Source organism: Mus musculus, chromosome 4, assembly GCF_000001635.26.
Source record: "Mus musculus strain C57BL/6J chromosome 4, GRCm38.p6 C57BL/6J".
Classification (NCBI taxonomy): domain Eukaryota; kingdom Metazoa; phylum Chordata; class Mammalia; order Rodentia; family Muridae; genus Mus; species Mus musculus.
Window position 1 is genome coordinate 57,032,641 of NC_000070.6, and position 16,426 is coordinate 57,049,066.

Consider the following 16,426-nt stretch of genomic DNA (forward strand, 5'->3'; position numbering starts at 1 on the left):
TATTTGTTGTGTAAACCTTGCTGGAAACTGTGACCCTAAATAAGGACTTTGTATCTCTGCTACTTCTTTAATTCATTTAATGTCTATGCAGCAGATGGGACCCCTCATGCTAGATCTATCATGGAACCACACTCCTAGATCCTGGATCACACTGGGTTTCAGTAATTTGGTATTAATTTCACAATTTCTGCCATATCCTAAGTATTAAGTGAATATGTCCCTAAAGTTCATGTGACTCAGTTAAGGTAGGCTACCCTAGGAATACATATTTATATTTGAATCATGTTCAAAGGAAAACATCTTTAAAATCAAAAGCTATAAATCACTAGAGTAGACACAGTATTGACATGGTGATTAAAAGTTATTCATCTCTACATGTAGCCCTGAAATGATCTTAGATGGTATATGTGCCACTTTGGGGAGATAATGTCTAATTGCTCACCATATTTTGGTCATGGTCATTGCATGTCCCAGAACAATATAATGCTTGACCTAGACTTGGTGCCCAATAACTACTTCATCTAGACAGTTATAGTGACACCCACTTATTATCAGAAGAGATATATGCTTCATAAGAAATGCAAAAGACCTCATGATTGCTAATGGAAATTCAGTGCTCTCAGGAGGAATGTGACTGGTCAGCCATCACGAACCAAGGGAAGGAGGAAATGTTCTAAAATCCTCAACTTGCTCAACTGGTATCGCTATTCACCAGATCAAAAGCCCCACTGGAGTTAGGCGTGGTGGCTCTCCTCTACTGCTCCAGCATTCAAGAGGAGGACACAGAAGGGTGATAAGTTCAAGAAGAGTCTGGCCCATATACTGAGAAAAACCAAGAATCCCATCTTGGTATTCATTGTAGGAATATCACTAAAGCCATAGAAGAAGTGGAGGACAAGTGGCTAGACAATGCATCTAATTAAAAAAAAAAATAGGGCATAGAATCTAGTTTCCCCAAGGGACCGACCAATGAACAAGAAGAACACTTGGGAGAGAAGCAGACCCTGGCCATGCCATTTAGTACCAAACAGACAGAGGCAAGTGTTCTGAAATACAATGTCAGTCCTTTCTCTCTAGGGTACCATCAAAAATAGATGGTGATGACAATGATCTTGGTAATGACTGTGATGATGTTGGTAACAACCTCTACAAAATGATGATGATAATGATGGAGGTGTTGGTGGTGACGATGAGGAGGGCAGGATGATGAGGAGGACCATGATAGTAATAATGGTGATGATTAAGAAAAACGCCAGTAGCAAGAGCATGTTCAAGAGCTTATCATGAGCCAGTCACTGGCCACATATTCCATGTGCAGGACTCATTGGAGGCTCATTTGTCTAACCTATTTGGAGCAAGGTATCTTTTACATTATTTATTCCTTTAGTGTGTGGGAGTGTGTGTGTGTTTGTGTGTGAGTGTGTGTGTGTGTGTGTGTGTGAGTGTGTGTGTGTGTGTGTGTGTGAGTGTGTGTGTGTGTGTGTGTGTGTGTGGGAATGAGTGTGTGTGTGTGTGTGTGTGTGTGTGTGTGTGTGTGTGTATAGCAAGTCAGAAGGCAACTTTGGAGAGTCCGTTCTCTCCTTCTGCAAGTGGGATCCATGAGTGAACATAGGTCTGGCAGCAACGTCGTCCCCACTTGCTAAGAAGCCACTTCTTCTGGCTTCTCTTGCTGCTACCTTCATTCTCTCCACTTTAGCAGAAGGCAGACAGCTGTGGGCCGTTGCTGCAGCTAGGTGGAGCACAAGGTTTGACTCCAAGCTCTCCTCCATTAAAAGGGAAAGATTTACATGATCAGAAGAGAAAGCAAGAGTATCATTTACCCCCAGTTTGTAGATGAGAACAAACACAAAGAGGGACCATGGGAAGTCACTTGCCCAGGGTCACACAGAGGGAGGCGGAAGGGCCAAGGTCTAGGAATGGAGATTCTGATGGAGTCCAAATCCAGAACTCCCAACCACTCAACCACGCTAGCTCCCTGACCTCTCTGCTGCCACCTCCTCCTTCATAAGAACGTTAAGATGCTCAATGACAAAAAAAAATTAGGAAATTATGAATGGCTTTCTCATGCTAGATTCCATAGTTAGAAAAGAAAATACAGCAAGCTATGACTGAGATATGAGGAGGGGAAGGACAGTAAACCACCATGCTGGGCCTCAAAAAATGGCACATCTGGCTGGATTCATTATCCCAGGAGATGGAGTTTCCCCCTTTAGGAAAATGACTAACTCACATATAACTTATTATCTGTAAATGTAAGTTTTACTGTGTGGGTTTTGGGTCATTTATTTTGTGCTTGTAAATCCAGTTACATTATTTATTTCATACCTGAATGGATTTTCCTCCATAGATATGTTAAGAGTTCATTTGTTGTTGGCTTTAATTAGGGGAGCAGCATTTGGCAAATAGGAACTTAATTAGGAACCCATTGGAGGATTTTGACAATGGCTTATGGGGACGCGGTTACACTGACAATAATGAAGACCTACATAACATGATGGAGTGCTGCTAAAAAAAGAGAAGGATTCAGCATTGACGTCCCCCCTCAAGTTTAGCCAACCTAACCTGCTGTTTAGGACCAGACAATTCAAGCTGGCTCACTCCGGTCCCAGCTGGACAAAGCAGTACTGCTAGGTACTGCTCAGCTACATGAATCACCTCCATTGAAGATCAATATGAAATCTGTAAACTTTTGCATCTTTGTGTGCCTTTTATTTAAAAGGCATCTCTAGTGCTGGGTGGGGATTGTCTCACACATATGAGGACAGAAATTTGGATTCCCAGATGCTGCCTAAAAAGCAGGGCAGGGTAGGACAGGGAGGGCCTGTTACCTCACTAATGACAAGGGAGGTGGAGAGACACAGAGCTCCGGAAGCCCACAGGACCAGCTAGCCTGGCCTGCGTAGTGAAGTTTCGGGCTAGTGAGAGATCTAGCTGCCAATGAAGGTGGAAGGTGCTTGAAGACCAACACATAAGGTTGTCTTCTGACGTTCTCACATCCACACATCCACACCCACACTTGCACTCTACACCCCATGAACGCATACACGTGCACGCACACACACACAAAGGTATCTCCAAGGGAAATTATAAGACCACAGTTCTAGCTCAGAGCATGGCCCCAACTTTGTTGTGCTGTCTGGTTTGTTTTGTTTTGTTTTGTTTTGTTTTTCAGGACCATTTCTCTGTGTAGCTCTGGCTGTCCCGAAACTTACTTTGTAGACAAGATTAGCCTTGAACTCACAGAGATCCACCTGCCTCTGCCTCCTGAGTGCTGGGACTTAAGGCATGACCCCCACCCCCTACCCTGTGTATTGTCTGTCTTTTAGAATCACCATGTTTTATGTTCAGTTGGAGCTGTGGAAAGAGACTGTATCATCCAATATGGCATTAACAATTCAACATACAAATCAATGACAATGGCATATTGGTGTCATAGTAGAAGAGGCCATCTGCTTGGGAAGGTCATCTGGGGATGAGGAAGCAGTCCGATATATATATAAACTGTTGATACAGACAATTAGCACATGGGAAATATGATGAGACTGAAATTCCTGCTCTTGTTTGGGGTACCACTTGGAAAAAGGTAGTGAAAAATCATTAAATTAAGAACAGGAAGTTACAAAAACCATAGATGAGGTGATTCCATCCTTAAAGTAGGAAAAAAAAATCATTCAAGCTGGTGGCTCCCATGTGAGGGGCTTACTGAAATCTCCTGCAAGAAACAGTTTTCTTTTAAAATATTTTATTACATTTATTTATTTATAAATGTGTAGGGGTGTAACTATGTGAGGTCAGAGGATAACTTGTATGAGCCAGGTCTCTCCTTTCCTCATGTGAAACCCAGGGACAGAACTCAGTCAAGAGGCTTGGGTGCAAGCAAGCTCCTTTACCACATATGACAGCTCACTGGCCCGAGAAATGTTTCTTAACGATAAAGAATAAATAACACAGGGGGCTGGGGCTGCGACTCACTTGGCAGAATGCTTGTTTACCTACCACACACAAAGCCTTGGGTTTCATTTTCTTTCTTTTTCTTTCTCTCTTTCTCTCTTTTCTTTTCTTTTCTTTTCTTTTCTTTTCTTTTCTTTCTTTCTTTCTCTCTCTCTTTTTTTTTTTTGGTTTTTCGAGACAGGGTTTTTCTGTCTAGCTCTGGCTGTCTTAGAACTCACTTTGTAGATCAGGCTGGCCTCGAACTCAGAAATCCGCCTACCTCTGCCTGGGTTTCATTTTCAACACCACATAAATTGGAAATGGCGATGCATGCCTCTAACCCCTGCAGTGGGAGGTAGAGGCAGGAGGATCAGAGTTCAAGGCCATCCTGGCGTGCATAGCAAGTTCAAGACCAATACCTTGGCAACATGATATGCTGTCTCAAGAAGATTTCTGCAAGCCAGTTGTGGTGGGTCAAGTTTGTGACCTCTGTACTGGAGAGATGGACACAAGCGGATCCCTGGGGTTTGCCTGCCAGCCAGCCTCGTCTAACAGGCAAGTTCAGGTCAGTGAGATACCCTATCTCAAAATGAGGTGGATAGACCCTGATTCTCATCACCCAAGATTGTCCTCTAGCCTGAACACACACACATACACACACACACACACACACACACACACACACACACACACATCTATACACACACACACACGTATACACAAACAAAAATAAAAATAAAACAATCAATGGAGTAAGACCGCTGTTGCTGTGTGAGGCGAGGTCAGCGTCACTTGTATAACCGTATCCATGCACAGTGCTTGTTTCCTGTGATTTTTTTTTTTTAATTTCTCACTTGTGCTGATGACTGAACACTAAGCAATGCTCTCCCACTGAGCCACTCCCCACCTCCGGTGCATTTCTCTGAATGAGGCGGAAAGGTGGGCAGTGATAACTTAGCTCTTGAGCTCCAGGGAAAAGCCAGGCACTTGCCCTCGGAAGAGCATGCTCCTCAAATGTCCTGCCACAGCCATGGGACATTTGAGGAGCAATGTGAGTGCTTGTGAGCTCTCTGCCACCATCATGCTGAAGAAGAGCTTAGGTTCGGTGAAAGTGTAAATTACTAAGACCAGTGACCATGCACACTGGAGGAAGTGAAAACGCAAGAAAAAGCAGAGCCATCCAAGGGGCACAGGGTGTGCAGGGTGCCACGTGGTGCTGCTGGCAGTTTATCCGTCAAGAAGGCACAAGATGCTCTGTTCCTGAAGCAGCTTAAGCAGGAAGGGAGAGAGAGCCACAGTGGAGAAGCCAGGGAGCTGGCTGAGTAAGTAAGGCACTAGTGCAAGCATGGGAGCTGCATTCGATCCCCAGAACCCACGTAAAAAGGCCAGGCATAGAGCTGGAGAGACGGCTCAGCAGCTAAGACAGCTTGCCGCTCTTGCCAAGAACCAAAATCTGGTTCCCACATCAGGTACAGAACTCCAGCTTAGAGGACCCAACACCGTCTTAAAGCCTCCACCGTGCACACACGTGTGCCTACCAACATACGCACACACATATACAAATAAATTTAAATATGGTTTTTTAAAAAAGAATCTGGGTGTGGTGGTGGCTGGTGGCATCAGAGACAGATAGGTTCCCCGAGGACAGGGGTTTGTATGTCCAGCTTAGCCTACTTGGTGAGTTTGAGCCAGTGAGAGATCTTGGCAGCAAAATAAAGGTGAATAACTCCTGAGGTAGAAAACCTGAGATTGTCCTCTGACCCCACACATGAGGATGCTCACACATGCAAAGACACACACACACACATGCACACTCACACAAGCACCTTAATAATCAGGAGCACACGCACGCACGCACGCACGCACGCACACACGCACGCACGCACGCACAACACCTGTGGTTCAGGCCCCCGTGCAGAGCTGCCTTGGCACCTTGTTGATGTTGATATGCAGGGCAGGCCAGGGTGCCACAGCCTTCACGGTCTCCAGCTCCAGCTTCTTCAGATGTGCAGCTGCTTCGCTGTACAGGGCTGGCGTGCCTGGACTCAGTTCTACAGTGTGGGCAGGGAAAGGAAAAAGCAGACGTTCAAAGGCAGCTAGATACAGGGGGCCAGAGACCCCGCCGCCGTAGCCTGACTCCCAGACTCTTTCTTGCCCTTCTAGCTTGTCACAGCACAAGAACATCTGATGTCAAGTTCCCATAACCTTACTCCCTCGGATATGAGCTGGGCGGCACTGGGCATGAGGCTTGACCCCTCTGAGCCTCTAAGCCATTTAGAAATGAAAATAGAAATCACTTATCTCGCACGGTTTCTGGAGTACTAGGTGAGATTATTTTCATAAAAATACTCAAATGTGGAAAGGCTCTTTACATGCTTTAAAGACAGACAGGCAGACGTCCAGGCTGCGAGGCATGGTGAGGTGCCTCGGAGAGTCATGTCAGACTTCTCAAAATCAAAGCCGTTGGCTTTTTGTGTTGTGTTGCATTTGCTTGCCACCACGCCCCACTCTAGTTTGGATTTATTCATTAATACACTAAACATCCACTAAATATTAAATATTCATTATCCAATAAAGCTGGTGCTTTATTGCTTGTTAACAACTGGCGTCTGGGGAGTTGAAACAAACAAGTAAGACATGATTCTAGTGAAAGTGAAGGGAAGACATTTCGCATAAAAGCACAAAGAGCTTAAGACGCCCTCACCCCGGCCGGGGATGCAGGTAGCGTGGAGGAAGCACTCAGGGATGCTGCACTGACACCACGTGAGCTGGCTGCAGGGGGGGGGTGCGGGGGGGGAAGGGGGGCGCGTGTGGAGTCCTAGGGCTGAGGAAAAGCCTTGCGGGTGGAGGAAACAGCAGACACAAAGACAGGGCTGGGATTGCGAGGCACTTTGTGAAAGGACAGAAGTTCCGTGCAGCTGGAGTGTAGGAAGGATGGGGGAGACTGAGACAGCAGGATGAGGCATTGGAGGTCTGTCACGTGACCGGGCTCAGCGCATGGACTTATGCCCCGCAGGGAGGAACAGAAGGTCTTAAACTGGCAATTGGCAGTTTCTCTATGGGGACTGAATTGCAGGAGGGATACTGTCAGGAAGCCACCCCAAGTCACCTCCATGCAAATGGATGAGGTGAACGAGGGCAAGTGTAGCCTGATCAGGTCTTGGGCTAAGAATTCCCATCTTCCACTTAGCTAACCTCAAATGGCTCTTATGGTGTGAAGCTGTATCTGGACAGCTCACAGTAACACGCAGCGTCAGGCTGTTCCTAAACACTCACTGCACACACTCTATCCTGCTCACAGAGGGACCGAAGCCTGGAGAGCATTCTGGCTTACTCTGAGAACCAGCACCCCGACCTCTGCCCAGCCCTGCCTCTGTGCTCCTGAAGGGAGTGTGGAAGACCACTGTGTTTCTTGAAAGTGGGAAAAGGGCTCCTGGGGGGGAAAGTAGGACAGCGAGAGAAGCAGGGGCGGGAGGGGAGAGATGAGCAGGGGAGGGGGAGCAGGGATATTTGAAAAATGTCATAAAGAAACACAACACTGAATGCTAGTTAAAAAAATGAACAGATGTAGACAAGCAATAAAATAATGATTAAAATGAAAAATAAGATTATATCTGGTGGTGGTACAGCCTTAAATCCCATCACGCAGGGAGGCAGAGGCAGGGAGATCTTTGTGAGTTTATGGTCAGCCTAGACTATACAGTGAGAAAGAAAAAAGAAAGAAAGAAAGAAAAAGAAAAACGAATTCTTTGCCTCAGTATATCAAAGATAAATTCCTAAAAGGGATTAAAGGTGAGTTAGGAAATAATATAACACTCAAGATGCAAACCCATTCTTATTAGAGTTAGCAGGGGCCAAATGAGTCATATTGCCAATCACAGGCCTAAATGCTTACTTTATTATCATTGTCTACAGGATAGATAGCACCACAGGCTCCCTGGGCGCCTGACACCTCTTTGCTGTTGGAAGCTGTGTCACAAATGGGCAGAGGCAAGAGTTTACTGTGACCAGGGCAGGAACCGCAGCACCATCTGACTCCGCCCCCTTCCGCTGCTGGAGCCCAGCAGCCTGAACCAGATGTCAAACTAGGAGCCAGGAAGGACTGGCCATTTATAACATGGAAGCAGGAAACCACTGAGTCTAGATCACCTTGCCTCCAGCCACCAGACTCTACAAGTAAGCTGCCCAAATCCAGTAGCCATGGCAACTCCCCATCCCCCTTCTGTTCTTGACAGGCCCTCCGCACCCCACCCAGCTCCCATTACACACTCACTGGTGAGGGCCTTGCTAGCGTTCGGGGACCTCAGCGGCGCCTCCTTATTCTCCAGGGTCAGTGAAAGGCCGTAGTTGGAGTGGTGCTGGTGCTGATGCTGGTGGTGATGCCTCCCCGAAGTTTTGGGGGCAAATGGTGTGCCCCCGTTCTCTTCGAGGCTGAAAGGCAGCCTTTCTGTGGGGCTGAGCGCAGGGGACGGGAGCGGGTAGCTGAGGCAGGCAACAAAGTCAGGATTTAGAACAACACAACGTTCTGCTAACCTCTCAAACCTCAAGGCCACGAGGCTCAAAAGACCCCTTCTTAAAATAGGGCACTGGGCCAAACAGTGTGCAAAGAAACTGAACAAAAGTGGGAATGTGTATACGTTCGAGTGCTCTGACATCTCGAATCATTAAAATGTCTTTACTTTGAAATGGAATAAAATAGCTTGCATTTTAAAAACTGGATTTTCAGGGCTAGAGAGATGATTCAGTGGTTAATGAGCACTGGCTACTTTTCTAAAGGAAGTAGGATCAGTTCCAAGCACCCGCAGGGCAGCTCACAAGCATCGGGAACTCCAGTTCCTTAAGGTCTGATACCCTCTTCTGGCCTCTACAGGCACTGCATGTACATGATGGACACACACACACACACACACACACACACTCATAAAGAGACAAAAACACTCATACACATAAAAATAAATGTATTTTTGAATAAGGCATCTTCTAAATGCCTTATTCAAAGGTAGATGAAAGAAAAACTATAAATTATGCTTAAATGAGCCTATGTTAGAAACCAGTCTCATCTCTACCCATTCCACATACAGAAAGTCATCCCCACGTGCCTGCTCTGATATTTCTTCTCAGGGGTGGCCTTCTCAAGCATGCCCAGCCAGAACCTCCCACAATTCTGTTAAGAGGGATTTGATCTAAATTCATTCACGTGCTCCTAACGTTTAACACTCGTGAGCTCCAAGAGAGGGGCTCTCTTTCCAGGCGGCTCACAGTTGCCTCTAATTCCAGCTCAGAGGAACCATTGCCCTCTTCTGGATTCCTTGGGCACTGCACTCATGTGCACAGACCCACACACATACCCAGGTAATTAAAAATAAAATCTGTGAGTTCCAGGACAGCCAGGGCTATACAGAGAAACCCTGTCTCGAAAAAACAAGGAAAAAAAATCTTTTAAAAAATTATATTTCTTAGCAGTGCTTACATTAAAGCAAGCATATTAATATAGTGCCTGAACATACTTCCTTCAACAAAATGGTTTTTTTTCCTGACTATAGAAGAATTAAAACATTTTTATGGCCTCATAAAAATGGTACTGTCATACCAGAGCACCATGTGTGTAGTGTGCAATGAGTAAGTCAGTTCTGGCTATCAGAGTGCAAGCAGGAGCTTTTTGTGGCCACCTTTCCCAGACATAAAGTAGGTGCATCCTTGATAAAGCATGGGGTGAGAGAAGATGAGCAGAAGCTGGCTGTGGGTGGAGTGAGAAATACTCTTTAATGGTATCATTTGAGCACCCAGGTTCAGCTATACCTGAAGGTGAAACTATGGCTAAATCTTTCAATAAGGTTCACAAAATGCATTGATTTGTTGATTGATTGTTTGATCGATTAGTTGAGGTAGTTGGGTTTCACTCATTTATAAGTCACACGGTCTAAGTTAGTACTCATTTACTGATTTTTTTTTTTTATGGGAGAGGGTGGGCAGCTGTGGAATTTAAGATGCATGGGTAGTAGGAGCCATTACAGGCCTAAGAAACAGTATGTCAAAGGTCAGGTGAGCAAGGAGTGCAGAGTATGAGGAGAGAAGGGAGTGAATGGGAGCAGCAGGAAGTGCAGTTCAAACGGCAAGCTGGACTAGTTTGAAAGGTGATGAATTCAGGATTATCATCTGAGCAGCAGGGGACCGTAGAAAGGATTTGAGCGGTCCCTGGGATGGATGTTCCTGATAGTGTAAGCATGGCTTGGGGACACTGGGGAAGGAGGTGGAAATGGGCCTGGTTAGCAGAGGCAGGGAAGAGTCCAGAGGCAAAGGTGTGCTTGCCTCTATTGGTGCAGGAGCCACTCTGGCTGCTTTGTGGAGACTCACTCAAGGGTACTCCACTAGGGTGTGCAACCGGGGCAGTGGTTCTCAACCTGTGGGTCGCAACACTCTCACAGGGTTCACCTAGAACCACCGGAAAACACAGATATTTACATTACAGTTTCTAACAGCCGCAAAATTATAGTTACGAAGTAGCAACAAAAATGATTTTATTGTTGTCGGTCACCACAACATGAGGAACTGTATTAATGGATCACAGCGTTAGGAAGGTTGGGAACCACAGACCTGGAGGAAGTGGAAGATGGCATGGTTTTGACCTCTGGAGATCTCCACTCTTACCTCTTCCCCTTAGAAACAGTTCATGCTACCCACTTTCCTATTAAGAAAGCACACTAAGTTGGAGCTGAACGCTCTTTCCTGGGCCCAGCCACAGCCCTGCAGGGGACACTTGACCACTGCTTTACAGACCATGTGGGACAGCAATTGCTGGACTTTCCCAAAGCTAAGGAGGTGTGTGGCTAGATGTGTACATCTGCAGCCTGCAAAGTTCACTGACATTCTTCCCCATCTTCAAATGGACTGGAGATATTTGCCCTTTAAGGGTACAGTGGGGCCCTCAGAAGAGCAGATGCCTTTTTGTGGGGGCTGGCGATGGCTTCCCAGTCCGTGGATGGCCTTCCTCTGCCCTGATCCTCACCACTTCTGGCCTGCTCAGAGTCCAAGTGGCATTAGGATCATCCAAGACATGAAGGGCCGATCAGTGAGGAGGTGAGAGAGACAGAGAGACAGGAGAGAGCCACTGGCCGGATGCAAGAAGAAAACATGGAGACATGGAGGGGCAAGGAAATGGCAGGCAAATGGTACATCATCCGTGAAAGAAGGGAGGAAGGGAGGGCGGGCGGGAGGCTCTGCTGAGCTTCCAATGTTCACAGTGAGTAGGGGAATGAGCGCCCGCGGGGAAACATGGCCAAGAGTAGGGAGCTGGCATTCTATCAGGACTAGAAGAGGAGCTGGAGAGCTTTGAGGAACAGTTCCTGAAAGATGGCAGACAGACACCATGTCAGATGCCAGGTACATCTTCACCCTCTGCCCAGAATGGGAGAAGAATTCTGAGGTTGGTCTCTGCTCAGGGAGAAAGTGCTGTGATTGGCTGAGTAATGCCTACCACAGGCTTGACAGGCCATAGTGGTATCACAAACTTGTCTCTACATATGCAAAGGGTGCACTACTTTACTTTAAAAACAACCAACCAAACAAACAAAAACCCAAAACAAAAATGCAGCATGAAAAGTGAAACAGTAAAAACATACAAACCAAACCCCACAAAACCAAAAAGCCCAATATACATGCCACAAATGAGAAGTGACATAATAATATGTCAAATAAAATATGCATTTGTGATCTCTCTTACAGCTATCTAAGGGGTAGGAGTGGGTTAAGACAAATGGGAAAACAATGGACAAAAGTGAAGGAAACTACCTGGGCTAGAGCAAGAAATCTGGTGCAGCTGAGGGTCCCAGCAAGAATAGCTATTCCTATTGTGGGGCAATTCCCTCTGATATTAAGACTCAGGAAGAAAACAACTCACAAGTCTCAGCAAGTTCCTGAAACACACAGGCTCACAAGCTTACATAAGCAGCAAGGGCTCCTGAAGAGAGGACATGTTCCAGCCTACTGAGCTACCTGTAAGTGATTTAGCCCCCAGAGTTCCAGCTTTTGTGTGAGCTATCACCCCTGCTAAGGTGGACTTTCAGTGATATTTCTGAGTCATCTGAGCTCCTGTAGTAACTCCAATGAATTCAGTGGTTCACCAAGTTGGACTTTGGTGGTGTTTGTTACTTTGGTCTGTTGTTGGATCTCTAGCTGGGTAAGTAGACCTTTGTTTGCATCTCTACAGGAACAGTGTCACAGTGGAATGAATTGGGAACATTCTCTGTTCACATACAGGGACCATCCTGAAGATGCAAACATGGAGTTTTGTTGGTTATGGATCTGCCTAGGAGATTTCTCAAGGCCTCATCCTCATGGGTCATCCTTGCAGGATCTTGGAAGCATCATTAACACAGGCTTTGAAGTAAATGGTATCCACAAGGCTGTGCATCTGCCCGTTAACCTCAGCAAAGTCAGACTCACAGTGGATAGACTCAAAAACATGCAGCAACATTCTAGCCTTAGGGACATCGGCCAAGGGTCAGGATACTAGGCCAACTCCAGGCTCACTAGAGACTGAGGCTCATGGGGTGTTTGAGATTCTGCAAAGCCACAGTATTTCTAGAATCTACCACCAGAATTGTTACCAGGACAGGGCAAGGAAAGGGTGAGGCTGGACTCAGGGCTTTCTTTTGAAAAGGCCAAGTGAAGGTGCTCCTGAGAAGCTAATCACAACCTTTGCAGTGTACGCAAGTTTTGGGTGACACGGGCCCTGGGGATCTAAGCTGGGATAAGAAACCACAGAACCTTATAATGGAGTCCTCAATACCCTCTGGTTCTATAGGTTTAAACTCAGGCAGATGTTAAAGCCACTAGGAAAACTCTTATATGCTACTGGAGGGAATGTAAGATGGTTTATTCAGTTTGGAAAAAAAAAAAAAACAAAAACAAAACAGCCTGGTGGGTCCTCAAAGAGTTAAAGATATCATTGCATGGTCCAGCAATTTACGCCAAGATAAGAATCCAAGGGAAAAAAAGATCCATGAAAAACTTGTACCTGAATGCTCATTCAGTATTATTCATAATCACGCAAAGGTAGAAGCAATCGAGTTCATCCATTAACAGATAGTCAAAATGTGGTTATCACTACAGTGGGAAATTACAAAGCCATGAAAAAGACGTGAACCCCAGGATCATGTTATAATTTAAATGAACCTTGAAAACACTATGCTATCTTGAAGAAGATGGATATCAAAGGCTACATACGTGATTCCTCTTATAGGACATGTGTAGACCAGACAAGTGGGGGGAAGCTTAGGAGTTATTTAGAAGTAACTCGGAAGTAGGAGGAATCAGGATTGACAGTCTATTGTTACTGAATTTCTTGGGGAGGAATGCAATGTTCCTAAAATAGCAAAAACCATGACCAAACAACATCATGCATATAACCAACTGTATATTTTGCTGAACTGTGCACTATGCGAGACAGATCCCAGTAAAGCTGGAGATCTTTGGAAATATGGATGTTATTCTCCTCTAGACATGGTCACCTATCTCTAAATCCTGCAGCTGGCCTGGGAACTACCACCTTTCTCCAACCTGCAACCAGCTCACTTTGCATATGGGCTCACCATGGGAGGGGAGGGGAGCAGGTCACACAGCCGGAGACCAGCAGCTGAGTCCGGGACACAATCCAGGCCTCCCACCTTTCCACTCGGTGCCCCAAGGGCTGCCCATCTGCTGTGTCTTACCATCTGCTCAGCTTCTATTTAAGGCAGCATGGAGTACTCATCAGGAGAATCCAAGTCCTCCTCAAAAGCCTCGGGCTGAGACACCCTCACGCTCTTTACCATCCAGTAAGCTCAGCAGGAACAGAACCCGCCATATGTATTTGTGTCCCAGCTGTGCTGGAAGAAGGGCTGGTTCATGGGAGGCCAGCAAAAGCCTCAGTCCACTCAGTCAATAGTCCGGGACCAGCTCTGTTGTCTGGCACTGTGCCAGGCACGGCAGTCGGCAGGGGAAGGACTTCAGTCTAGCCTGAGACATTGTTAGAGGAGACCTCCTGGGGTAGACATGCTTGAAGTAAGGAAGTCCTGACAGTTATGGAAGAGTGGACAGGGGCAGGGGAACACTGGACATTGTAAGAGAAGGGTTCTTCAACTTCTAAGGCCTGGAGCTGACAGGGTATACTAGGCATTGGGTGTGGAGGTCTTGCATAGCTTTGGTGTGTGCCTAAGAGTAGGTATCCTGCTGTTTCTCTTCTTGTCTCCCATCTGGATGACAAACCCATGGGGATTGATGGGAAATTGACATATGTTTTTTCTGAAATGAAGAACCACTTCACCCTCCTGAAAGGAGCAGTCTGTGCCTGCTCAGGAAGCTGAGGTGCCCTCTTTGCTCCACTGGTCACTAGGCTGAGTAATCGCAGGCTCCATGCCACTTTCCCCAACCCACTCCAAGGAGTTCAGTGCACTTCTGGGCCCCTACCCTGGCTCGCCATCTTGTGCCCCACAGATGTTTCAGCATCCGCCATGAGTGCTCTGTAGCCCAAGCCCCTACCCTGGATTCCTGTGGTGCCATCACCCTTCATCCTTTATCCTTTGGTTCTGGGGTGGTAAGCAGTTTCCAATTACTCTCATGTTGGGATTGCTTCAGTGGTACTTCAGGTCCAGTTCTTTTGTCCTTTGTATAATCGAGCCTTGTATGAAAGTCCCTCTGTAGGAAATGCCTAGATTCGTTTCCATTTTCCTGATTGCTCTTGCCAGACACAGGTTAACCCGCCCGGTCAGCACTACTCCAGCTTTTCCTCCCACAGCACTGGACTGGTCTGTTTCTTTGTTACTCACCATGTTGTTACTTTGTTGCTTTTCTTTTAGTGTCACCACACACAGTAGCCTAACCCTGATTTCCTTTCTCACACAGTCCTGTTTCTTCTTTCAAGTCAAATATGTCCTGACTGCTCCCTTTCTTTAGCTTAGATTTCAATTTCTTTCTCTTTGTTCTGGAAGCTTCTGCAGTTAGTCTATTCCAGTTGAGAAGGCAGGAGAAACAAACGAGAAAGCGTCTGTGCTTCGCATACATGTGTTTCTTTAGAGTTCAAGCTTACCATGGAAGCCTCCCATTGGCATTCCAGTTTGGAGCATTAAATGCTGTGCTTCAGGAGACCATATACGTAAGGCACATCCTTCTCTCTGCTCATTAAGACGGTTTAAAATGTTCATTGGTCAGAGTTTTGTTTTGTTTCTTTTCATTACAGTATAGGACTAATGTTATTAACCACAGTCCAAGGTATTTCTCAGTTTTATCACAATTTAAAATAGTACCAGTTATTACATCTCCTAATATCTTATACTTCTTCCCCTCCCCCTCCTGCTTCTCTGTGTGTGTGTGTATGTGTAGGTGTGTGTAGGTGTACATGTCTGTACGTGCTGTATGTGTGATGCATGCACACGATAGTACAGGTGCCAGCAGCCATGCATACACATGTGCTCAGACTTGGGCCCTTCTCCATCACTCTCCACCTTACAGGGTCTCTCACTGAGGTGGGACTCTGCTCGCTGTTTCAGTTAGGCTGCTGGCCAGCAAGCTCTAGGGTCCTCCAGTGTCTGCCATTTCAAATGCTGGGGCTACAGGCTACAGCCATGCTCTCTTACATTGCTTCTGAAGATCTGAACTCCAGTCCTCATGCTTGCAAAGGAAGGGCACTTACCTACTGTCATCTCCCCAGGCTCCTATCTCTCTGTCTTTCTGTCTCTCTCTTTACACACACACACACACACACACACAGAGTTACTACTTCTGGCCTCTTACTAGCTGTAATTCACTTGGATTTTACGATGCTCAGATGAATAGTATTCCATATTTTGTTTTCTTAGCTTACTGCATTGGTCGATAGTATATAACAGGAGGACGCAGAAGGCCTTCTGTTGTCCTTGTCTTGGTTCCGGAGCATAAAGGTTAATTAATGTTTCAACATTAAATGCTGTTCCTGCAAAACCTTACACATCAGGCTAGACTCTGACTGCCCTTCCTTCCACTTTGTTACTAAATCCCTTGAGCAGTGACTTCCCCCTGCCCTGAGATCTGTGCTTTTCCTCCAACAGGCACTTTTCCCATTGCTAGGTGCTTTAAAAAGACGGTGTTTGAATTGCCCACTGCATCACCATCCGGCTTCTCACTGGCTTTGGGGATCGATTTTCCAAGAAGCTGCACGACAGTGCCTGGTTCTCCTGGCATCTCTCCACGGTGGCTCTGGCATGCTGGGTGCTGACTAAGCAGTGACAAAGGCTGACTTTCCCAGTGTTTGGGGGGCATCTATTATTTTTAGCTCGAAGGTTCAAATTGATCCCAATGCAGCCAACTATTTCCTGACCATTGTCTTTTTAGCTTGCATGGCTATCCCTCCCACCCCCAACTCTACCTTCTGCAGTTAGTGCATTCTAACTGGAAGAGAGGAAATGCAGATGTCAGATAGCTTTGTCCTTTTCCTCCTGCAGGCCACCCTCAAGAATGGCTGGGAAAACCTATCCCTCTTTGC

At 46.3% G+C, this 16,426-nt stretch overlaps 1 protein-coding gene across 6 annotated transcripts in view; it reads right to left on the bottom strand.

Moving 5' to 3' along the window:
* Positions 1-16,426, bottom strand: part of Epb41l4b (erythrocyte membrane protein band 4.1 like 4b) — a 151,197-nt gene that overhangs the window by 40,669 nt on the left and 94,102 nt on the right. For all 6 annotated transcript variants that reach the window (NM_001355492.1, XM_011250068.1, XM_006538087.3 and 3 more), the window contains 2 exons: positions 8,204-8,412; positions 5,863-5,981 (listed from right to left, as the gene is read on the bottom strand). In NM_001355492.1, coding sequence (NP_001342421.1) covers positions 5,863-5,981; positions 8,204-8,412 — 328 coding nt within the window. The remainder of the gene's footprint in view (positions 1-5,862; positions 5,982-8,203; positions 8,413-16,426) is intronic.